This window comes from Penicillium hordei (genome assembly GCF_028827395.1).
Source record: "Penicillium hordei strain IBT 12815 chromosome Unknown utg000002l_segment0_segment0, whole genome shotgun sequence".
NCBI classification, from domain to species: Eukaryota; Fungi; Ascomycota; class Eurotiomycetes; order Eurotiales; family Aspergillaceae; genus Penicillium; species Penicillium hordei.
In genome coordinates, this window is record NW_026623143.1 from 4,039,274 (window position 1) to 4,064,093 (window position 24,820).

At 44.8% G+C, this 24,820-nt stretch overlaps 9 protein-coding genes across 9 annotated transcripts; 8 read left to right on the plus strand and 1 right to left on the minus strand.

Annotated features, from left to right (window-relative positions):
• Positions 1 to 502: 502 nt before the first annotated feature.
• Positions 503 to 2,458, plus strand: N7537_004857 (stealth family protein; the record flags this gene model as incomplete). Its single annotated transcript, XM_056895914.1, has 1 exon — positions 503 to 2,458. One exon carries the CDS (start codon positions 503 to 505, stop codon positions 2,456 to 2,458), a length of 1,956 nt encoding a protein of 651 aa, XP_056755662.1.
• Positions 2,459 to 3,681: 1,223 nt separating this feature from the next.
• On the plus strand, positions 3,682 to 5,649 carry N7537_004858 (glycoside hydrolase family 47 protein; the record flags this gene model as incomplete). The annotated part of the gene is made up of 4 exons (XM_056895915.1): positions 3,682 to 4,328; positions 4,415 to 5,209; positions 5,270 to 5,527; positions 5,598 to 5,649. 4 exons carry the CDS (start codon positions 3,682 to 3,684, stop codon positions 5,647 to 5,649), a joined length of 1,752 nt encoding a protein of 583 aa, XP_056755663.1.
• Positions 5,650 to 6,312: 663 nt separating this feature from the next.
• Positions 6,313 to 7,257, plus strand: N7537_004859 (class I SAM-dependent methyltransferase; the record flags this gene model as incomplete). The annotated part of the gene is made up of 1 exon (XM_056895916.1): positions 6,313 to 7,257. One exon carries the CDS (start codon positions 6,313 to 6,315, stop codon positions 7,255 to 7,257), a length of 945 nt encoding a protein of 314 aa, XP_056755664.1.
• A 1,158-nt stretch (positions 7,258 to 8,415) lies between these two features.
• Positions 8,416 to 9,744, plus strand: N7537_004860 (uncharacterized protein; the record flags this gene model as incomplete). The annotated part of the gene is made up of 4 exons (XM_056895917.1): positions 8,416 to 8,565; positions 8,664 to 8,972; positions 9,140 to 9,503; positions 9,728 to 9,744. 4 exons carry the CDS (start codon positions 8,416 to 8,418, stop codon positions 9,742 to 9,744), a joined length of 840 nt encoding a protein of 279 aa, XP_056755665.1.
• Positions 9,745 to 11,741: 1,997 nt separating this feature from the next.
• N7537_004861 (uncharacterized protein) lies at positions 11,742 to 12,827 on the plus strand (the record flags this gene model as incomplete). Its single annotated transcript, XM_056895918.1, has 1 exon — positions 11,742 to 12,827. The coding sequence occupies one exon, from the start codon at positions 11,742 to 11,744 to the stop codon at positions 12,825 to 12,827; it is 1,086 nt and encodes a 361-aa protein (XP_056755666.1).
• A 1,098-nt stretch (positions 12,828 to 13,925) lies between these two features.
• On the plus strand, positions 13,926 to 14,356 carry N7537_004862 (uncharacterized protein; the record flags this gene model as incomplete). The annotated part of the gene is made up of 4 exons (XM_056895919.1): positions 13,926 to 13,945; positions 13,978 to 14,119; positions 14,173 to 14,232; positions 14,300 to 14,356. The coding sequence occupies 4 exons, from the start codon at positions 13,926 to 13,928 to the stop codon at positions 14,354 to 14,356; spliced, it is 279 nt and encodes a 92-aa protein (XP_056755667.1).
• A 2,368-nt stretch (positions 14,357 to 16,724) lies between these two features.
• Positions 16,725 to 17,984, plus strand: N7537_004863 (uncharacterized protein; the record flags this gene model as incomplete). The annotated part of the gene is made up of 1 exon (XM_056895920.1): positions 16,725 to 17,984. The coding sequence occupies one exon, from the start codon at positions 16,725 to 16,727 to the stop codon at positions 17,982 to 17,984; it is 1,260 nt and encodes a 419-aa protein (XP_056755668.1).
• A 2,649-nt stretch (positions 17,985 to 20,633) lies between these two features.
• N7537_004864 (uncharacterized protein) lies at positions 20,634 to 21,979 on the plus strand (the record flags this gene model as incomplete). The annotated part of the gene is made up of 4 exons (XM_056895921.1): positions 20,634 to 20,774; positions 20,861 to 21,224; positions 21,313 to 21,430; positions 21,514 to 21,979. 4 exons carry the CDS (start codon positions 20,634 to 20,636, stop codon positions 21,977 to 21,979), a joined length of 1,089 nt encoding a protein of 362 aa, XP_056755669.1.
• Positions 21,980 to 22,983: 1,004 nt separating this feature from the next.
• Positions 22,984 to 24,620, minus strand: N7537_004865 (uncharacterized protein; the record flags this gene model as incomplete). Its single annotated transcript, XM_056895922.1, has 3 exons — positions 22,984 to 23,655; positions 23,704 to 24,294; positions 24,348 to 24,620. 3 exons carry the CDS (start codon positions 24,618 to 24,620, stop codon positions 22,984 to 22,986), a joined length of 1,536 nt encoding a protein of 511 aa, XP_056755670.1.
• Between the last annotated feature and the right edge of the window lie 200 nt (positions 24,621 to 24,820).

Consider the following 24,820-nt stretch of genomic DNA (forward strand, 5'->3'; position numbering starts at 1 on the left):
CTGGAGGCGTTCACCCAAGGGTCCACGAATATATTCGTATTGTTAGCTAATCGCGGGTTCCGCTTGCATTGGAAAGGTATGTCACTCTCTATCTGAAATGGGTATTTGTTCATATACTCGTCATGCTGTGAAATTGTGGTTGTGAAATAAAGTTCGATCCGGCGTACTCAAACTCGAGGAACAAGATTTATCGAGAATGCGACCGCACTGGTTACTTTCTTTTAGAATCCCATGAATCAAGTCTACTTGGCACCACACTTAGCCGGTCCGCAATGAAACATTGAGGCTATGTTTGATCGGTATTTGAAGCAGCATAAAATTTCAGGACTTCGAAGTGGATGAATATTCAGCTCTAGTTAAGGTTTTATTAAGTGCTTGGAACAAAGGATGTGGCTAAATCTAATGTATACCGTCACATTTGTCTGTGTAGATAAGTTGCCAAATTTTTAATCTTCGAAATAAATTTCAAAGTAGATTCGAGTGCTGCGGCGGGCCAGCAACCATGCCATTCATTCTCAACCAGGTTTGCTTCTCGTTTGTTCTGTTGATGTCTCTTTCACACGGAGTTTCCAAATCGCAACCACGCGATGATGTCCACTACGAAGATAAGATTGGCCAAATGGATTTTCCGAAATTTGGACCTGTCGATGCCGTTTACACATGGGTTAACGGGTCAGATCCTATATGGAATAGCGAGAGGGACTTTTGGTATCAGCGCTGGATTCAGGAATATGATGGCCCGGATCGAAATAATCAAAACAGACAGAAGAGTGGCTCCGATGGTGATCATGATGGTTCTTCCGCCGAGAATCATTTTCGAGACAACGACGAGCTCCGATATTCACTGCGCTCCATGGAAAGATATGCACCATGGATTCGCCAAGTATATCTTGTGACGAACGGGCAGGTTCCCTCTTGGTTAGATCCAAACAATCCTCGAATCAAGATTGTCAAGCACTCGGACATTTTCCAAAATTCATCCCAATTGCCGGTTTTCTCTTCCACTGCCATTGAGAGCAATCTGGACAGGATACCAGGTCTCAGTGATGTCTTCCTCTACTTCAATGACGATACTTTCCTTGCTGCACCTATATGGCCCGATGATTTTATAACACCATCTGGGGTGCAAACTATCTACCTGTCCCATCCTGTTCCATTAGGTTATGATGCATATCCGGAGTATCACCCTGGAGATACTGGGTTCACTCCAGACAACTCCAAATTAACCTGTGGCCACGACCTCGATGATTTTGGCTTTGTGGATGACGGCTACGACGGAGTAAAGATTGAGCAACTAGTAGGGAGAGTATTTGCTTCCACGTCGTGCGATGTGGAAGGAGCAGAGATCCCACATTCCCTACTTGGTGAAGCTTTGGGGAGTAATCTTCCAGATGGACGCGGCCACATCAATTTTACCTTACTCTCAACGCACCTGAATCGCACCTCGAACAATGTTGAGATATCGAACACGACGGCGAGCATGCCAGTACTGGACACCAAGAATAGAATAAAACTTGCGGCACTGCTGGATGCATTCTCGCAGTGCCCCGGTCGCGATCATTTGGTTGCCAATGCAATCAGATCTGTGATTAAAGCATTCAATGGGCGATTCAGTCTCTCCAAACACCTCCGGAGAGTCCCCTCGCACATGCCTCATATGATGAGTAAGCAGATATTTACTGAGCTGAAAGGGATGTTTCCACAAGAGTTCCAGTTGAATTCAGCCCACCGGTTCCGGCACCCATCGGACTTACAGGTTAGCTTTGCTTATTTCAACTATCTCGTCAACCGACCCAACTTTTTATCTTCTACCCTGTGCGGCTTGCAGGATCAATACCTTGATATAAATCAAAATTGTTGGCTTGGAGAAGATAATATCCGAACCCTCGAAAGTCTTTTATACGGAGTAAGCCCACCGGCAGACTTTCATGACTCCGTCCAAAGGTGCCTTCACAATGGCTCTCAGTTCACGAACGACCAACAATCTCCAACCCAAACAAGGCATACGACTCCCGTTTCTATCAAAGACGTGGAGCGTTGCATCGATATGTCAGGGTTGCGATCGCATCTGCAGAGAAAGAAGGGATATAGACTGAGAATGGGAACCGATGTGACTTTTCACATGCTAGGCGACGACTACCAGACCACTATGGACCAACTGCAATCGACGAGAGACCGACCAACGAAATTTATTTGTCTCAATGATGACATGAACAACCCGCCAATTGACTTGAGACATGGTTTCAAGCATTTGCTCGAAGAGCTGTGGCCCGTGCCTTCAACCTTTGAGTTGCATGCAAGACGTGTTGATCATAATGAAGGCATCAAAACAATGTCGAATGAGGATGACACCTCTCCGCGTCTTTTTTTTATATTGATGTTCCTTTCTGGAAGTATTTTGATACTGGTGCTCTCCTTGCGAATTTCGGTGAGTCGGACTAGGCGCAAGACGACCTAAGAACTTGCCCGGGTTTAGGCATGAATGGATGCATGAGAAGATTCCAAAACTTATTAAGTGATCGTGCATATTAACATAATTGTTGGGTGGCTGTGCCGAAGGCACCAGATGTGGAGACAGCACCAAATTTAGTAGATAATACTCACTCTCTCCTTCTCTCTCTGTCCCTAGTCTCCCTGTCCACTTTCCCATTATTGATCTCAATACATGTCTTCTCTGATCTTATCCTTTGTATTGCAATCCGAAGAATAGTTCAATCTTGGATACTAAGTCTCGTGTATTGGCATCCTGAATTACGGAGTACTAAAGTCCCTCTCTGTTGGGTTGCAACGCCATTGGAAATCAAATCGTGGAATAAGCCGGAAAACAGTATGCCCCAGAAACCAGTCTTCAAATGAATTCACTAGTGTATCCGACTTATAGCCGCAGTGAAACGCCGAATTCATAGCGAAGCGAAGCCGGGTTAGCTTGATGATTCACAGAGTAAAAATTCTGACCCGAAAGGAAGGAGAAGCAAAGAACAAAAAACAAAACAAAACATGCAACAGTGAGGATTCACTGGTGGTCACCCACACAACTACTAACTCACCGGCGTGTGGCCTGAGTACGGCTGAGCGCACACCCTATGGTCCCATATACTTGGAGGAGCTTGTGAAGGGCTCAAGGCGCGGCGATACAGTTTCTCCATGCCGACGTGAAAGCGAGCCGACACCGACACAAATCGCATTTGATGCTATGCAGCCCAAACAGCCTCCCGCCCGTCCCAGCACAAGCCACATAGAAGAATGAAGCAAACGAACACAAAACAAAAGTAAAGAAAACCTTTATCAACTCACCTTTACAGCTCTTGTCATCTCCGGACCTTGGGGAACAGCCTACGGAAGAACCGGCAGAAACGAGACACTTGAATTATTATCTAAACAAAGATGATCCGATCCATGGTTTACAAGGCCATCTAGGTCATTAACCTTTCATAGCACGAACCGGAAACATCTATGGATGCTTAATTCGATAAAGTTAGGATCAGTTTGCCAGCTCCACGTCCTAACGGGTCTCCGCTCCTCACTTGACTCTCGTTCTCAGAATATTATAAAAGCCCATGTGCGGTCAAATTACTTAAACTCAGACCTATCCCTCAAACTTCGTCTTCTTCCCTACTGGGCTCATCCACGATGAAATTCATTTTGATGGTGTCCACTCCAAAATGCTACATTTTATCTAGCTTGGCCCTTTTCCTCGCCAGCATTAGCTTCTCGGGATTGACATTGAGCTCAGAGACCAGTCATGAAAGCCACTGCGGATACATTCTCGCAGCGAAATCAACAGAAAATACTATCCGAAGTTCCCGAACTTGTCCAGTGTCCTTGATTCCCATCCCTAAAGCGACATCAACCTTCATTCCACAGATCCAATACCAGTTCAGTCCTGAAACTGAAACTGACCGACTTGAGAGAACTAAAAGGCAACTGGCTGTGAAAATGGCGTTTAAACATAGCTGGAATGGGTACAAGACCCATGCCTGGTTGTGGGACGAACTATCACCAATCAGTGCAGGCCATCAAAGCCCCCTTGGGGGCTGGGCAGCAACTTTGATCGACTCCTTGGATACACTAATCATAATGGATTTACACGAAGAATTTGATGTTTGTCTCCAGGCTCTCCATGACATCGATTTTTCCACCTCGAGATTTCCAATTGTTAATGTCTTCGAGACCACAATCCGACACCTCGGGGGTTTGATCAGTGCGTATGATTTAACCAAAGGAAAGGATTATATTCTCTTGGAGAAGGCCCTGGAATTGGCCGAGTTTTTGTATGAGGCGTTTGATACCCCAAACAGGATGCCACAAATGCGATGGCAATGGATAAGGTGGGTAGCAAATGCGTTTCTTACTCCAGTCAAAGAGGTTCCTCTGTTCATGGATTACTGTTGGGAATATGTTAACCAGTACTTAGGACTATATTTGGGTCTTCAACACTGCCCAGTAAAAGTACCCTCCTGGCTGAAATAGGTTCTTTGAGTCTAGAGTTCACTCGTCTTTCGCAAGTAACGGGCGATCCCAAATATTTCAATGCCGTTCAGAGAATTACAGAAGTCCTACACTGCACACAAAACCAGACTAGATTGCCAGGTCTGTGGCCACTCTCATTTGACGCCCAAGCATTGCAGTTCTCAGGCAGCTACTTCACAGTGGGTGGTATGGCTGACTCCACCTACGAATACCTCGTCAAAGAGTATTTGCTTCTTGGAGGCCAATCAGAGCAATATCGTGATATGTATATCTCTGCAATGGAAGCGATTAAAAAGAATCTACTCTTCCGTGGCATGGACAGGCATAGGCAAGATATATTATTCGCTGGAAATATCCGATTCGATACAAAATCTGGCGAAGAGATCTTTGAGTATCAAACGGAGCATCTGAAGTGCTTTCTCGGAGGTATGGTAGGACTTGGTTCCCGGGCCTTCGGTCGCCCAGATGACTTGTCTATTGCTCAAAAGCTGGTAAATGGATGTATCTGGGCATATGATCTCATGCCCACTGGAATCATGCCTGAAACCTTGCATATAAGTGGCTGCAGAAAGTCAGACAGTTGTGAATGGGAGGAAGAAAAGTGGTTTCGTGACATTCTTGGTTGGCCGGATGGAACGGAATTGCCTACGAATCTACGTGAGGCCACACGACTGATTATTCAAAATAATGGGTTGCAGCCACCAATACTGGAAGTCGCAGATCCAAAGTATCGTCTGAGGTAATTCGAAATACCTGGTTGGGTCTATCAAAATAGTATCGTGCTGACATTTTAACTCAGGCCCGAGGCAATTGAGTCCATTTTCATTCTGTACAGAATTACCGGCGACAAGTCATTACAAAGCGCCGCATGGCGAATGTTTCAAAACATTGAGCAGTACACCAAAGTTAAGTACGGCTATGCTGCGCTCAAAGATACCCGTGACACCCGAGCAACAAAACTGGATGCCATGGAAAGCTTCTGGCTTGCAGAAACACTAAAATACTTTTATCTCATTTTCTCTGATCCGGAGATTATTAGCTTGGATGAGTATGTCCTGTAAGTATAGTGTCTCCCTCTTCTTCCAAATTGAAAACCCTGACCAAAGAATTCAAACTACGTGATGTAGCAACACCGAAGGGCACCCATTCAAGTATATACATGTCTCTCCCACAGTTTAGCATCACGGTTTCCTCATCTTATATTTTTAATTAGATTAATTACTATTGGACGATCCTATCCTCCATGGATGCATACTGAGCCCTTTGTTGTGCCTTCATAGATAAGCCTTTGTGTTGAGCATTGTTATTAGTCAATTATTTGCACTATTTTAGTAGGCCTATAAAAAGGCCTTTCTCAGGATATATTTAACATACAGACTTTATGATTATTTTCTCCGGGAGCTAATTCCCCGAGCCCTTCGACAATTCCTGTTAATCCATGCAAATTCTCGGCCCGCCGGGCTCCACCGATGTGCGTCACGACTGTGCTGCAAGTTTTGTCTACAATATGTACCAAGGAACTACGATTGATAGCCGGGTAGACAGCAGTTATTGACCATCTAGGCCGTCGAAAGAAAGGCAAGAACACGAACACGCAGAACCTTGGACTTGAGACCATGATATCATTTTCGCCTCAAATTCATTAAAGTCGTAACCTGTTACTACGTGTAATAGATCGCGACATCCATCCACTTTCGGATATCTATAATATACGGATGATGCATGGTGTATTAGCCTTCAACCCATTTGGTCTTTTGTATTTCCGAATTTTATCAATTGAACCAAGACTTCAGCACCCAGTTTATCACGTCAAAAGAGCGACCAAAAAGCGGGCAGGTACAAATGATTACTACTTCGAATAGCAGCCTCCCTACTGTCCAATATCATGAGTCGAGTTGGGACCAGATAGCTACTTCCTGGCCTACGAGACCGGCAACCGGTGACTATTCTTTCTATTCGCAAGTTCAACCCCAAGAAGGATCACGTCTGGAAAGAGCAAAGCCAGTCCTACCAGACTCCCGGGTACTCGGGCTATCATCATTATGGGATCAAACAAGCCATTCCGACAGCTGGGAGTATTTTCTTCCACAAACCCAAAACAATGACTCTGCAGGTCACTTTGAGAAGAACTACGATGAGGTCTCAACAGGGCAGAGAGTCAACTCCGAGAAACAATTGCATAGCACAGAAATATTCTCACACGGATGGCCAGACCAGGCTGCCGACACAGTCTGCGGCTGGGGCTCCAGTGAACAGCATACCCGCTTAATTCGGAAGAAATTCGTTGACATACTTAATAAATATCAAGTGAAAACGCTTAACGATGCTGGCTGCGGCGACCTTGCATGGATGAGCATGATAGATCTCGAAGGGATTGACTATGTTGGCTACGATATATATGAGCGTGTGAATTGGGCCGAATTACAAGAACGCGGTTATCAACTGGAAGTTCTTGACATCACATCAACTGAGTTGCGCCCGGCTGATTTACTCATTTGTCGCGATGTTTTTATTCATTTGCCGAACGATATGGTTCTTCCCACACTGGAGCGGTTCCGCCGCTCGGCCTCACTGCTTCTCACCACAAGCTACACGAGTGACTGGAGTATGAGCGAAAGAGGATTTTCCAATCTCGAGCGGATGAACGAGCCAAGCCTGCATCATAAAAAGCTCGACCTCTCATTGCCTCCATTCAACCTCGGCCAGCCGCTTGTTCAAATCCCCGAGAACTCACCTAATAAATATCTCGGACTCTGGGATATGAAGCACCCACCAACAGGCATGTAACTGATTTTGCTATTCCATCGAGCCTCATTAAACCCAAATACTCAGTCATGGGGGAATTTCCTTTGGAATTAGGGTTGGACTCCCTTTTCATCGGATCGAGAGAATTTTAATCGAAACATTCGGAAATGAGATTATGTTGGGACTACAAATCAAAAGGCCATCTGAGAGACCAGAACCTATAGTTAAAACCCTAGGTTATCTTAGTCCTGCATGTCCGAGGCATTCGCATAATATCGTCAAGGTCTACTTTCAGAGTAAAACATCCCTTCGTTATATAGAGATTAAGCGACAAACAAACACAATGAGATCTGTTGAGTGGCTAGTGTGGTCAGACGAGATTGGTGAGCATCTTGGTGAATCCGGCGCAGACCAAAATCGTGCGGATGACAAAGTCGGGTCTTAGGTTCTTGAGATGAATATTAGCTCGCCTATGGGTTTGCTGGCTTGGACTCAAGGTCTAATCTTGAGGGTGGATAGGGATTTGGGGATCTTTGCAAGACATAGCCAACACTCCTTGGCTTCTGTTTGAATGCATCTAGGAAAGTCTAGGCCTCCGACCGGGTCTTCCGGCGACAGTAACTCAAGGAATTCCACCTTAAGTTTATTCTATAGGCTAGATAGTGTTTCGTCTAATCTACTCTTCTGAGTGCCTATTCAGTTACAAGTATCGCTAGCCCCCACCCACCCCAACTACCCACCCCAATTACCCACCCATATCTCCTTTCAGTTCTAAGCATGTGGAGTTCTCTTTTCTTTCTATATGGGCTGCTGTCATTGGCTCTTGGGGGGGCCAGATTGGCCGTATAAGTCATTTCAGACAGGAAATTGGCAACCTCCCTCTTTGAACCTCACAAAAACACGTGCAACGGAGGATTTAGGATACATCTTTATAGGTGTTCGGAAATACAGGCAAGCCGACACTGCACCAACGATCTTCAGCAACATGGGCGACATGGTGTTGCAGGGTCCGCACGGAGAGAACCTTGATTTAAAGGTGCAAAGGCTTTTCGGACAGGATGTGATCACTTATTGGAATGGACAGCCAGATGCATGTGGGCTATTTACTCCCTCTTCTACGAGATCGATATAAAAACAAATAAAATCTTGTTCAAATGGGATGCACTGGAGCGCATTCCGATATCTAAGACCAGGATCGACATGAAGGGCGGCAGCAAGTTGACTGAGGCCTGGGACGCTTACCATATCAACTCGGTCACTCCTACCAAGTATGGATATCTAGTCAACTTTCGGCATATTTGGTCTGCTTTCTATATTAACAAGGATGGTTCCATCTGGTGGGAACTTTCTGTGAGTACATATCATTGTTATCACGCTGTTGATTCTGTTGATTCTGTTGATCTGGTGGTTTGAACATATTTGCTCATTCGGTGCTTCTTTCTCCTAAGGCGACAGTGACGGCGGCGGCGACTTCAAAAATGACGACGGTTTACTTCGCATGGCAACATGATATCCGCGTCAACAACGAAATTGATGAAAGCTTAATACTCAGCCTAATGAATAATGATGCCTTGGAGAATCGTGACAAGGGTCCATCAACAGGACTGGTTATCTACGTGGACCTCGTTAACAAGAAGGTATGGAGGATCCACGAGCTGACAAACCCGATGGACAGAGTTGTTAGTGCAACTCAAGGCAGCTTTCAGTTCCTCCCATGCCCGGGAACAGAGCACATGTGTTGGATGTCTGAGGAATCAGTATGTGATAGAACCCACAGTTTGATAGCTCTCTCTCCTTTCCTTCTCTTCCTCCTCTCCTTGTGCGAGACAGTCAATCCGCACAGTGTTTTCTCCATTTGATTCTCCATCTGTATCGCATCTCTATTAACATGTTAGTAGGATACGGATCAATACCCAAATTCAAGGAATACGATGGAGACGGCAACGTGGTTTTAAGAGGACAATTTGGCAATAACGCATTCGAGGCGAATGCCTACCGGATATTCAAATTCCGATGGAAAGCTACTCCGCACTGGAATCCTGTTCTGTTTGTCAACCATACAACCGAGTATACCACCGATGTTTACATGAGCTGGAACGGTGCCACGGACTATGACAACTGGGCCATTTTCTCAGTCTCGTCGGAGACCTCGACGTTGCAAGAAGGCAAACCGCTACTGGTTCACAAGCGAGACGGCTTTGAGACTCATGTAACCCTCGAAAATGTCAACGCCAATTTTATCTTCACTGTTGCGAGAAATCACGAGAAAACCCTGGGCAAGTCTTCTAGTAGGTGGGCGCCAAACAATCCATCCCCCATGCCACCTTACTGGCCAAGTGGCTGTGCTGCAGATTTATCACTGACTCGCGTTATATGTGGGTATTGCCTCATAATATGATACAAAAGGCCATATAGGATAGCGATAGCGGTGCTTCACTGCTGGACGCCGGGGTCACAGAAAGAAATAGACCAGAAGGTGTAATTTGTTGATCAAACGATATTGATTTGGTAGCTGCGCGGCAAGGGTGATTGCTATCGTCGACTTTCCAGTCCAGGGTTGCCGTACAGTCTTCTTAGAGGCATCGTGTGGACCAAGCCAAGTCTTGGGCTCGTGTGTATCCGAGACCCACTCGCATGAGTGAGTCGAACGCTCTCCCGTTGTCACCTTGAAGTTTTGTCTCCGAATGGGTCCGTTATGAACCTGACACACATGCCTTCTTTACTTGATTAAACTCAGTTTCTTTGACTAAGTTAGTTATAGCATTAAATTTCCTGTAACAAAGTAACTGTAAACACGTTTCGTCTGACAAATATCTCCCGGAACTACAGAGAACAGCGATTTTGCGTATACTGCAGCAGCGAACGCTGTGTATAACTGTTATTGTTTATGCCCATGAGAGTCGCAGTAGTCACATATTTCCGAATTACCAGGAACTGATTCTTATCCTTTAAGCCTGATGTCTCCATATTACAGCAGAGCATGTTTTGCTTTTTAGAAATCTGATTTAGGACATGGGCATCTTTCACAACCTGGTTTCCCGAGGCGATTAGTCTGTTGGATGAACCTATCCTCCATGGATGCATGATGAGCCCCTTCTTACCTTCCATAGATGAAATGCTTTTGTGATAGATGCCTTTGTTTAGTTTGCTAGTTTAGGACTATAAAAGGCCTTTCTCTTCATGGCCTTCTACAGGAGCTGCTTTTTCCCTAGCCCAACAACGTAATCCACAGTGAACCACAGACTCATGGGTGCTATGGGTGCTTCGGGGGTTCTGATTGTCCAACTGATTCAGATCACAAGAAAAGCAATGACTTAGACTACCGCGGTGGCCATTTGCCGCGTGGAAGAGCCAATCGCTGTTTCGTCAGACCGAGAGGATTTATCTTTCATCCATTCATTTCTGCCGAAGTGTCTCGATAATGGTTTGTCTTATTGACCATTTCCCACGCGAACCATCACTTTCAATGTGACTCACTGCCGCTAATAAAAAGCGGGAGGATTATTATGGGATCCTATACGCTGAAATCGCCCAACGCCCTGTCTTTCCAAAGTTGTGTTGTATCACACCACTACTTCTTGCTATCAGATTGGCTGGCTGACAACAAAATCTCTAAATCAAATATCGGTCTTGTTTATCACCCGACCTGGGGTTTGACTTTCATGCATGAACTCAGCGGGAAGGTTGCGGGATCGGATGATCGAACTTGCATCATGTGGCGGCGGCGTGCCCAAAAGTGACAAACATATGGTCGACAAGCTAAACATACCACAGTTTTATGGGGAAATTAAATTCCAAACACGTAGGAGGTTAGATAATTTATCGAACACCGTCGTGGTGCATTCGACCAATATTATAACGCAAAATATTCATCAAATAAGCCGTCTGCTACGCGATATGTTTGATTGGTTCTCGCAAATAAGACAGCTATTTCAAAGCTATATAAATACTTCATGATCTATTTACTCGCTGCAAGAATCGGATTAATCTCAACGAGGGATAAAGCACCGGTTTTAGGATTAAATGTGGTTTAACCTGTGGACGACAGTGGGTCCAAACCCGCATACCTGACCTGAATATTCAGAGCCATATGACAAACGACGAGGGTGAAATCTGGATCAGTGTTAAATTCGAGGTAATTCATCTGCCCGTCATGCTCATTGGGTGGTTTGTGACTGGATAGGTCACCTACACGTCACGTCATGATCTGATATCCATCGATCAGGGCGAATAACTTCACCATAACCTAGGTAGACTAAGAGTCTGGACTGCTCCTGAACATCTCGTGTGATACTTTTACTTCAAAACGCTCCTTTGTCGTGAGTCTAGACTATCTAGTGCTGTAATCCATAATATTCATGTGACATGTATTGGTTACTAAGCTCCAACTATAATTGCCTGCATTACCCTGACCCTCAACTTGGTATTATTAGCTCACCCTTACATTCTAACGAATCATTTTCTCAGCCGTATATCCCAAAAAACCTACTTTGTTGAATGGTCATCTTTGCTCTATCATCCTCAATATGCCCCTTCGTAACTACGGTGTCTGGAAAGGAACCCCTGTATCCTACATCATTGAATATGAAGTAGATGACAATGAAAGCCCGCATTTATCGCTATACTTTAGTGATAAAAGAGGACCGACTCACCACTCTACCCACAATCTAAACCGTGCCCGCAGAGGTAACAAAGAAATTCCTGGGCTCCTCAGAGCAGCAATCAACATCAAGTCTGGTGACAAGCGTGAATCGCGACTTACCTACTGGGCGGATCACAATTTCAATAATCATCCGATCACCAACAGTCTCGCCGACCTATCCTGGGGGTTTTCTTCCCTCGGAGACACGGAGCCAAACCCTGCTGGTGTGAGGCTGGACTACATCCGGAGTAACTTATTCAATATCACCACCGGTCGAATCCTACCCCATGATGTACCAGATTCGGACAATGATATAATTGATGTTCTAGAGCCTGAAGTCAAACAGGCGATTGACGATAAGGCCGATATCTATCTATTTGGAGAACCATTCAGCGATCGAAAGGGAATTCATAATGTGCATATGAATCAAGGCAATGTCGAACAATTTGCAGGTGACGACGGTGTGTTCCAAGATGGTGGCCTTTTTATCAACTACCCACGCTCTGGTCGATGGGTTGGGATCTTTCTCGGATTCGCATCACAAGCTATGCACACCGATAATAGGACAGGGCATGCCATATCATCAGAGACCTGGGGTGACTATCTAGGGAGAAAAAACAGAGCCGCCGAGCTGACGGAGGACTCTGTGATAATTGACGAGGCTTTGATAAGCCCCGAGTCAAATGATCCTAGAGCCAGGCGTAGGTCGGTTACTCTTACAAATCCGAAAGACCACACGATCCCCCTGTCTTCCTGGAAAATCAAAAACTCAGCTGGTGAATACCAAACACTGCCACGTAATGCAGCTTTGGATGCTAGGTCAACGCAAGCGTTCGACATCCCAGATGTTCATCTCTCGATCCTTGGCGATACCATCACACTGTTGAATGAACAAGGACTGAAAGTGGACGGGGTAAGCTATACCTCTCAACAGGGATTTGAGAGGCAAGCAATTGCTTTTGCTCATTAAAATGGATTTTGTGAAAATTAGTCTACTCCACAAAAGTTCCTACTATCTACTTAACAAGTTGAACCTGTCACAACCCAGGAAAATGCTGCAGTGGGTTCGGCAATCGTATCCCTCAAATGTATCCTTGCGCCCTGTTTCAATATCCCCGTGTACATGCCAATATCATGCAGCTATAGTGTCTTCCCATAAAGCTTCTCCGTAAACATACTTTTAGATCCAAGAAAGAGTTATAGAAGAGCAGCCCAGGAGGATATCACGTATCTCGCCTTGTTGGATAGTGAGGCATATCCCAACCCCAGGGACTTCACGGGCCGATTATGTCTACAATACGCTTTGGGTCTCAAAACCAGAGAATTGTCAGACGGCCTCTTCGGTCTATGTCTGAACTCGAACATGTGCAATCAAGTGACTGGTTCCATATTGCGGAGCAGAACACTTGTTGGGTTCAAGTATACAAACTCGGTGACTCGGGAAGTGGCTTTGACTGGAAATTGACTGGCAACCCTCGACGCGACCAACTGTTATCAGAAGGACCTTCCAGAATATAGTGAGTAATTTATCTGCAACTTGCCTCTATATCCTGACTTTCTTCCAGACTCTATGCGCAGAGCCCGTGGACTCATGTACCAGTCTTGTTCGATGCTGAGAATCATATGGAATCCGAAAAAAAAGAAATCAAACGACATTCAGTGCATCCGGCAAGGCTTTTCAGACTCTGTTGTGTCCTACATATCAATAAACTTTCCTCCCCAAGGCCGGTTCCTTTCTGAGAAATATGGAATGCGTCAGGGCCCGTGGGATATTGCATGGATTAGAAGGCCGGAGGTAAAAGACAAGGTCATATTTCTAAGTATGATTTCAGATGGCTGTTTTCCTGCATCTGACAGCCACTTCTTTCAGCTCTTTCTGAGGGATCTCAAGAATCAATGGGCCATTGCTTGCTCGATTGCCAGCGTGAGAATTGAGGAAATAGTAAGTTAATACCATCTGGAAGGCACGGCACTACAAAGATTTCCGACCGTTTTGGGATAAACCAGCAAAAGGAACAATTGGAGCAAAGGGGCCGAAAGTCTACATTGATTGATCAACTTTCTGACAATGCATCGATTCGAATTAATGTCCGGAATTGTTTGCGATCGCATATCAATAGACTAAGCCACCAGGTCAAGACCGATCAAATTTTCACAAAATATGCCCAAGCAGAGCTCACTGCTCTTATTGATGAAATTGGGAACGATGCAACCGGAAGGCTAGATGACATGGAACGTGCAGTTCGTGAATTGCTGCAAATGGTACGTTTGCTCATGAAACACGTTATTATTGATTTTTGACACTTGCGTAATAGGAACGTGCTTGGGTTTCAAAGAACGAGGCAGCGAGTATCAAACGTCTTACTTGGGTTACCGTAAGTGTAGGCACAACCGCGCAAATTTGACAGTAGTAACTTGTGGCCTGACGCTCTTTCTATCTAGTTCATTTTCCTTCCTCTAATGTTTACCTCCGTCAGTAGCCCTCAAACCAGTGATTAGGGATCCAATTTGGCTTGAGATCTCGGCTAACAAACGGATATAGAGCCTGTTTGGAATGAATTTGAATGTACTTCAAAGCAATCCTGACTGGAAATGGTATCTCCTTTTTGGGGCTGTATCTATTCTCCTAACGGGATGCATATGGCTCATTTCCAGAATTTGTCCAATGATTTCTGTTACTGTGAGCTAATTTTGACATATTAGGAATGGAGTGGCAGGGGTTGGGATGGGGTTTGGGGGGGATTAATACAGAGAAAGAGAGACCCGTCGCTTCCAATTGCCTAGCTTAATAGAAATTTGATAACAAGATGATGAGCTCTCTAGCTCTAGCTAATGATGTTCCATATGCCAAATTTGAGCCAGACACCTTGAAATTAATTCAAATCTACGCTTCAAGGGTGGAGGGGTAATTGTCGTGAAATACCTTAGAGTATTATCTAGATGAATAGAACATAGTTTACCCAAGTGATTGTCGCTGGATTGGGAACTTACGTTAACGTATCATACGAGAGCAAGCTTGCTTTACCTTAGGTCTATTAGTGGGACGCAATGGAGACGGATATATATGAATGAAAGTACGGAGCAGACAGAGGCCACCAAGAGATCGCAGAGTTGACGAGTCGTATATGAGATAGTTATAGTGGCGGAACTCAGCGATACGGACCAATAGCAAAATTACCTCGCTATTAATACCTGCATGGATGCATAGAAACATATATATTACATCAGGAATTATGTTTCTGAAGCGATAGAGTGGTGTAAAATCCCACACCTTGCCGCCGGCTATATGGAAACACCCACGACTTTGTTTGATATAAGCACACAGAAACGCAGCCTTTCCATCATCACCTCGACTTAAACTCTCATAACCCAACCAACAACTTTCTTATTCCCCTACATTTTTGGGAAAGTCCTTGGGAAATGCGATCCTGACAAACCACCTGGACTATTACTCTTAGAAGGGGCAAACTGCATTACGAACCCTTCGTCTTCTGCTTTTGATCCACTCCGATATTATGGCCATTTAGTTATTTGTTGGACAGATGCCTTGAGTTCCTGATTGGTGCCCTAGGTAAATAGGTTCTAAAAAATGCAACTCACCAATCATTGAATGTTGATATCGCCGGCTAGACCTCCCACAAAGCCCAAAGCTTAATCCGGGCCTAACCCGCAAATGGACCGGGTTTCGGGCCCGGCCTTGGACCCAGCGATGGGCTATGGGCCTGAGGTAGAAACCCACTGGGCTTTTTTGGGGGCCCAATAGGCCCTAAATAATGCAAATATGCCGAAAAATCGAGATGGTAGGTAAAGTTGAGCCCCATTTATAGTTTTTTTAATTACCTTATGTATAGTGCCGTTTCTTACATCACATCTTAGGTAATGTTTTATTAATTTAAAATGATTTAGAATCAGTTACTAGTATATTTCTATAACTATCACGTTTAAAAAAGGCGAAAAAAAAAATACGTTTGTCAGATAACTAAAAGTTATAGTTAGAGATTTACCTAAAGAAAAGTAGTATTTCTAGTTATATAAATCCTAAATATAAAACTATCTAATATCAAAGTATTAACTTTTATATTTCCGTAATATCTCGACTTCTGCCGGTTCGATTCGTTTAAAATTGAACTGCATACTTATATAGCTACTATAATTTGATATTCTAAGTTAAAACTTCATACGATCAGTTGAAGGTAGTAATATAACTAGTTAGTTAGCAATTATAGAGGCCGATTTGTCAGCGCTGAGATAGGCATTAATGGGGCCGTATAGGCCCCCACATGGGCTGATTCCGCACTCTTTACGATAGGCATCTGTATACTCTATGGGAGGCACTGTATTACGTGGTTCCGGCTCGGCGTTTGGCTTCGAGTTCTTGCTTCAGTTGGATGAAGCGCCTGCATAGTCATACGCAACTAGTTAGACTGCAACAGGTTAATTGAACTTTGATTGATTGATTGATATAGCCTCCCCCCTTAAAGCCCAGTGGGCTGGGTTGGGCTTTGGACGTCGGGCCCATTTATGGGCTTTGCGGAGGTCTATCTCTGACATTTTCAAATTCCTAGTAATTTTTATGGAACTGTAGGCTAATAAAGGCTAAACAAATAGAACAAAAATAGTGGAGAATTCTCAGGAATTACGTTGACCAGTTTTGTCGAGCCCTGGAGAGTGTGATCGATGTGCGAATGGCTATTGGGTCAGCCAGTTGGCCCGATAGGGGCCACACCTCGCCTTGCCCCCAAAATGTGAATCTTGTACTCACCAATCGTTTCAGGCCCCAAGGGAATACAGATGAGCCTTTCAGAATATATTTAAAACAGTCTGGATAAGCTGTCTAGGGCTATTGAAAAACCGCATCAAATACATCATGTCTCGATGCGATACCCGTGGGGATGACAAACTCAAATTTGATGTCGCTGCACCGACGGGGTGGTCCTTCACCCCCGGCGACACCATCATTGGCAATCTCGTGCGCCGCGCACATATTGTCACCTCTGAAGCTATAGTGACGCTTACGCTGTCGAGTCGTATACACAGCCAACTGACACCCCGGAATAAAGAGAAACAGGTGTCAGATGACTGGCACCTACTTTATCCACGGGAGGAAGTGATATTCCGCGGACCTCTGCATCTGCCGGAGGGAAGCAACGAATCACTCAGCTGGCCGTTCTCGCTGCAAATCCCTACCAAGCCAGTTGATATGCTAGGGAAAAAGCGTGCACAAGCTAGTAGCTTTCTCGCGCTCAATGGAGACCAGACCACTCATCATCCACTGCCAGGAACTTTCACCACATTAGGCAGGGACTCCACCCTCGCGTCTGAGTGTTTTATCGAGTATTATCTGAGCGCCAAATTGAAGTATAACTTTGGATCGTCTCAAGTTTGTTCTGCTACTTGGAAAGTGGACATCAGGCATCCGGTCGAGGTAGTTGAAAGGAGTCAGCTTGAGCAGATCACTCACTTATCCATCGAGGGCAAAGTTCAAAGTCAGCGGCTACTGCTCGCCATGAGCGATGCAAAGCTATCCCTAAAGCAAAAAACACAGAAACTTTTCGGATCGTCCAAAGTCCCCAAGTTCTACTACCAGATCGACCTCACATCCCCTCGCATTGTGAAACTTGGTGACGCCCATAATCTTCCGCTCGTGCTACATATCGCGCTTCTCGAGGATAAGACTAGTGACTCACTCAGGGGAACCGCACAGGAAGCTCGGATCAACTGGATTAGATTGTCCCTGGTCAGCTACACCCACATTATCGTCACAGATTGCCCTCCAGTCGGAACTGTCCACAGGGATAGGCATCGGTTCTCACTTAACCTTCATCTCGAAAAAGTATTCGATAGTCTCGAATCTCCATTGATATTGCCCCTGGGACACCAAAACGCATCCATCAATATTGGGGACATGTTCCAGCTTGTTCTACACTTGACCGGCCTGACTTCTTCAGGTTTACGTCTCCATGATCCGGCTCCCATCTATCCCGACTTTGTCACATATAACATCAAGCATACCCATGCTATAGACTGGAAGATCTCGATCACAATTGCTGGAGAGACTCAAGTATTTAACCAGAGTGTGCCTTTAAAGGTGCTCAAAGAAACAAAAATACGTGAATATCCTGCTTGACGAATTCCCACATTGTACGCTTGTTTTGGTATACATTCATGTTGGCAAGGACGCCACATACACACTGCTCTTAATGAGTCAGGTCTGTTGAGGAACCACATTGGCTGTAACTCGAGATAGCTCCCCACAAATGAGTATCATCTTTACATCGCCCTTCCTGTGATGGTTTTAAGTTAGTATCTAAGCGGAGAAATTACGAGGCATCTCTCTTGGTCAGACAAATGAGACGACGATCTTCTCACACATATGGTCATTAGTTGGGTCAACCCGCGCACCACATATTGAATGATTTGCTGCTAATATCGACCTTCTCCGAAAATCTACTCCCAAAGACCTCCCACCTTGGTATCGATTGAAGAATAAGGGCGCCAATTTAGGCCCCTCATCTAGAAACACTGGTTGCCGAAGAATGGCCGCCTTTTCGAACACACTAGGTTCAAGATGCTTGTTTGGGCATAGCAGATGGTGTCCAGGACGGCTTGTAGGACGTGACGATAGAAGTTGCGGGGTTTGACTGGAATCCGCTCGGCTTCGGAGAGTGAGGCTCAGGGAACCATTACGCAAATCCTAAATATAAAGGCAGCCAGGAAGAAGGAACGGAGCGCAGCTGGATGCGAAGGACAAGGGATAAAAATAGGATCATAAACTCGACGAAGGTTGCTGGGCGACTGAGCAACCCATCAGCGTGAAAACGCCACGGCTTTTAAAATTTATGACCACGCCAAACCGTGGCTATTCCACCGACCGTACCGACCGTTCTTCCTTTTAGACGATCTTGGATATTGGATGGAGTCTGCTTCCGGTTTAGTTTTATCAATTCTGGTTTAGCGCCATCGTTGTTCCGTGCGTGTTTGTATATACCTACTCGATGAACTAAACCCGAAGATAAACCACGAAGAATAAGATCAATAATATACATAGAATCCTAGGTGCCAGGCTGAGATGAACAAAGTTATGAAAATTGTGAATTATGCAAAGGAATCTCGTGGGAGTCGATCAACCTTTGGGAGTAAACCACTCTGCTGGTAAAATCTTAAACACCCTTAACCCAATCAAAGGCGATTCTTCGGCAATTCCTCGCTGCTCACGGTCCTCTTACTGGCGGAATTAACCGACTTTAATCTAGCTTTCCCCAGAAGCTAGTTTTTGACCCGCGTTTATGGATAAATATGTGTGAAATAATACTAATTAGGAAGGTCTTGGCATTATTTTGTTTTTAAGAATGGGATCATATATCTATGACTGGGTCTGTCGGAGTCTCCGACCCAAATTTACTCTAATCTAAGCTTATCCCGTTGCGGACTAATATCATACGCGTAAAACCTTATCTCAAGCGCCAATAGAGTCGCTCCATTCAGCTTTCGAAACTTCTTACTTTGTAAACTTTTCCTATATGTAGCCCCTGAGGGCACTAGTTATATGCTACCGAACCCGAATGAAGTTTATCCGCCACGTTTGCCTCGATGAGGCGTCGATAGGCGGGAAAAAGGCTAATCACATGTTAACCCCGGAATAAAGTTCAGCTTTGGCCCGAAAATAGACCGGAAACAGGATAGAACACGAGGTGGGACACACTTACGATCTATAACGTATCTCACATACGAGCCGGCCCCACAAACGAGCCGCCCACCTCAAAACACCATAGTAAATGCGATAATTTACAACTTGATATCTCGACAATAGTTGTCTGTAGGAACCTTTCCATTTGGCCTACTGATTTTTATATGATATCAAGTCTATTTAGGGAGTTTCGAGAATTTTAATGATTTGGTGACTGAGATATATATATTTTTAGTTTTTTAGTAGTGTAATTTTTAATACCGTGATATTATAGCTATTTGATTTTATTAAAATTAATATATAGTTTTTAAACGCCTTATCAAGACCTATCGCCAGACAATAAAATAAAATCGAAATGCGGTTAGTGAGATATAAGTATAGAATATAGCGCATTTACGATGGTGTTCTGAGGTGGGCGGCTCGCATGTGTGGGCGGCTCGCATGTGAGATACGTTAAGCCTAATATGCTGACGTAAAAGATCTTGATAGTGTAACTGGAGTGCTCCCTTGCGAACTGTGGATAAAACAATCCAGAAAGCGAAATGGTTAAATTTGCTTGACTGAATCATATTTTACGGGAGAATCACTGCAAGAGAAACAGAAGCAGAAGGCTACGCACTGACTGTTTCGAATTGAACCGCTGGAGGATTCCTGTTTAATTAAGAAATGCCGGCATATTCGGTATATCCCTATAACGGAGACCTAGAACCTCCATACGGGGCAACCCACGACTCTACCATGTTAATATTCACTCGGCGCCGAGACCCTAATGGCGCTTTGGAGCTTAAACCGGGACAGAAGTCCCGATTCCATGTCTCGAATAAAAAGTGGACCCGAAGTTAAAGCATGTGCCCCGTTTCCATTCGTGAGCCATGAAATAAAATGAAATGCTCCGTTCTAGGTTATTAGAGGCCTAGTTGATTGTTTGATCGACACGTAGAAAAATTGCAAATGAGTTCGTAACCCAGATCTGATCTTTGTGGAATTTTCTCGCTTTGCTATACCCATAACGCGTCAAATTCACCGCTATTAGACCTCATTGCTTTCAGGGGATGTGAAGATTACTGGTCTATCAACCCTCGCCGCACGATGGCTTCTCTTGTTGGTGATCGGAATTCAGTCTTACAGGGCACATGGGCCCTTGGGGCCATCGCAGTCATCGTGGTGGTGCTTCGGATATTTGCAAAAGCCAGGATTCGCCATATGGGATTAGACGATGTTGCAATGATTGTATCTCTGGCAAGTTCAAGCTAATGATTGGAGGGAAATGATGATTTAAGTCCTATCTATTCTAACTCACGACATGTTTATTACAGAGTTTCGCCCTCTCCGCATCGATATTCTTCACAATCGCACTTGACTACGGCTTTGCATCCGGTCGTCCTGGAGCAGACGAGGTCCTCGCTCTTGAATACTATGTCCTAATGGAGGTTTGTAGCGTCATAAGCACATGTCTAGGCCGGGTCGCGTTCATCCTATACCTGTTGCCAGTTCTTGCAACGAGGAAATCCTTCAAGATCAGCCTATGGATACTGTTTGCGATGCAAATAGCGGCAAACCTTGTAATAGTTGTCCTCATCTTATCTCAATGCCACGATATCCGTGGGGTTTGGGATCCCAAATACGCCACGGACTGTATGGAAGACTATATTCAGGTCTATTTTGGTTACTTCCTCTGCTGTATGTCTATTCGATTCTAATGGCCCGGTCGCAGCTAGGAAAATCGCGATTTCTTAGGTTTTTGCTAACAATATCAAATTAACTATAGTCTGCAACTCCACAACAGACTTGCTGCTAGCAGTCTTTCCGTCTTATATCTTCTGGGATCTTAAGTTAAAGCCGATGATCAAGTTCAGCCTTATGATACTCACAAGTTTGGGCATTGTGTAAGTCCCTTCCTTGATCTCGTTACAATGACACCATTCTCTGGCCAAACTTACTAACAAGGACGTCTTTACCCTCCATATAGCGCAACAGTCGGTGCTATAATGAAGGCTGTATATCTCCGACAGATCTTAACCTGGGATAGTACAGCCAATGCGATAGAGCTCACCTGCTGGGCTATGATCGAATGCTATCTTGTCATTATCTCCGCATCGGTTCCCTGCCTTCGTTCGCTAGTTATTTCTTCCGTGCGCCAGTTGTTCGCAAGCGATAAGTCGAGCAATTTTCCTATTACTTCATTGTATAGGAATGGAACAGCAAGCCATCAGCGCGCGACGAATCGCGTACAAACCAATCCCGAGGCCTCTGGGAGTAGGCAGAATTTCTTTTCGGGTGCACGGGGCGAGGATATAGAGATGGGGGCTACTAGGACTTCTGTAAATGCCAATGACAGTGATGATGGAGGGGGGTTAACCGGGGATGGAATTGCAAAGACGGTGGATATTAGTGTTACTTGGGAGGAGGGACATCGCAGAGACCGTGTTCCCTAGTGCGTTGTACAAGAGATATACACAAGCAGATTATATTCTGGAGTAATCAAATTAATGTTAGAACGTTATCATGGTCAAGGATAATATACTATGAATGTTACGTGCCAGGTCGATCAATGAAGAAAGAGTGCATTCCAACTACAATAACAAAGATAGAGAAGAAAGATAGAGAAAGAGAGAGGTGGGGGATCTCTGGGGTTTCAATAGCAGAGCCTCCCACATAAAAAGCATACTCTCCTTCCCGGTTAGGACCAGTAGCAATCTATAGAACAAAAAACCAAAGTAAACAAAGAAAGCAAGCATGCATGTGATCACGTAAATCGTGACAATGAAGCCCTCTTACCCTATAAATTGATATGATTATAATATAAGTCTTGATAGTAGTGACAGAAATCTAGCTGTATAACGAGGTATGGTTGGGATGACTAACTATAATATGCACTTTTGTATAACTAATATGTTTATACCAGTAGCTATATAGTTGTTAGGGTATAATACCCTGTTGTTGCGCGTTGCTAACTAGTTACAGTTATGTTAGAAGGGTGCCGGGTTATACTTGGGCTACACGGATGTAACTTAAAATAACTGTAGTGAAGTTGTACGAGGCATCTATCTCTCGGTATTTCCCAGCATGGGTCTCTACGCAGACCATCTCAGGGGGCCCACCATAATGTCGGCAAACTGTTCCTTCAACTATCCACATTCTTATTCCAACAGAGGATAAAGCATTGATACAAGGATGGAATCGTATTTGGGTTAGTGTGTATAAGATGGAAGCGTAGTATTTATTTGTGCCATGTTCCTATACCGATCTAAGTCCTCCGTTTACACGATTATCTATCCTATAGTCCGCAATGTGTGACCTTCCACGCGTTAACAACTTCGGGGTGGCGGTATTGCCAATGAAAAACAAATTCTACTTCTTGATACTCAAGCCCGCGTAATGGTCATAATTATTATTTGGGTGTTATTATATATCACAGCGAAGGTATCATATAAAGAATCTAAAGATCATCAGTCATTATAATGTCCGTGTCGTATGTCTCCATAGCTTCTCGAGGATCGTAATCTGTCAAATAGTTTCCCAGATAATCGGCTAATTCGTCATTATCTGAGAGAAGCATAGTATCATGATCATGGTATGAAGTCTGAGAAGACCCAATTATTGAGAATAACGTGTCAAGGGATGTCTGAGTGGAATCCCCGAGGTCTGTGAAGCTTGTCTCGCTGAAATTGTCCAAAAGCTGGTCCTCGGGTTCACCATTCAACAGATAAACGTCACATTCATTCTCGTCGTGATATTGTGTTTGAAAAGAACGAGGCTGTCCCGGATTTCCGTTGTCGGGTTGTTGCTGAACTGTAGACATGAGACGCACCGGCTCGTCTAGCCTAGTCACTCCGTTTGATAAACTCTCCGTAGAGAACATCGAAGCTCGCCATTTGATTGGTTTCAAATTGGGAACATTTTTCTGGGCGACACGCCAAAGTGATGAGAGGATTGCAGTTCTGCAACTTGAAAGTTGAGGCTTCATTGTTAAATCATTCATGCTGTGGGAGTGATTGAGCTCTAACAAATCCGCTAATTTAGCTTTGGTGGATTGATCCTTGTTTCCTGCTAGCATAGACAATATGGCTTTCGTGATTATTGGAATTGTCACTCCTCGTTGGTTGATCGCCTGGGTGAAATTAGTGCTTGAGCTGCATGACTGAGATTGAGAACTCACATCACGGTATGCAGGATTGAACACGGCGGGGGAGATATCTGCGAGGCTCTTGATCGTGTCCTGTTGTGAGACACGAATCGCGCGATCTTTGATCGAGTTGGAAATCACCAGTCTTCGAATTCCAAGGTCGAGCAGTTGAAAGAGTTCCTCCCATGATGGATCTGATCCATCTCCAGATATGCAAGCAGTCTGTGGTCCAAGAGCTCTAGAGGAATCCTCGTCATGCGTTGAATGTTGCATTGCAGCTTCTGTTATCCTATCTAGCCCTTGAGAACTGGTACCAACGGATGGTTCTTGTCCAAGAAGACCAATCCCGATGTTGGAATAGTCCTGGGATTGTGATATGTCCTTGGCGTGAAAACGATACTCCAGCCGAACGTCAATTGAAGCCAAGGTAGCTACCGGTAAGCCGGGGTGAGGGCACGCATCTGGGGGATTGGTCATTGAACTAGGCAAAGTCCGGCCCGTTGTGTGGTTCCGTACACGACACTCTCTGCGCAGACCAAATTCGAGGCAGTGGAAACCAGATGTATCAATGCAATAACGTGCACCCGTCTTGAGCTCAACTGAGAATCCCATATCCGACCAGATCTGGAGGAAGGAATAATTAGTCTCCGATTTGGCCAATATTTTCTCACACAAACCTCCATATCACAGAGTTTGCTGCCCAGCCTCGAGACGAATACCCTTATTTTATTTCCGTCCCAATTTCCCCCGACGAAGAAGCGCAGCTCCAACTCTGGTGACTCTGTTATCCACAAACTTTCAAAATTTGACAATTCCGAGAGGTCAATTGGTATTTGAAGGGTTCCGTGGCTTGGTGGTTGGGTGAAATGAGCCGATGCGGCCAGGTGAAGCTGCAACTTTGAATCTCGGATTCGCAGAGTGGAGTGACCCAAGTCGAGCTTCTGTGCCATTGTGAAGGAAGATCACCATCAAAACATTATACTATTCTTTTTGAAACCGAGGCAATCTTTTGAACGAGCGATTTGGGGATTCGTGGGGCGCTAGAGCGGGAAAGGAATCGCTAGACTGGGTATGTCCATGACCGTACAGTACATAGACGGGGCACATGACTTCCAGTACACTTTGTCTGATAATACGTGTGCTCAATTCT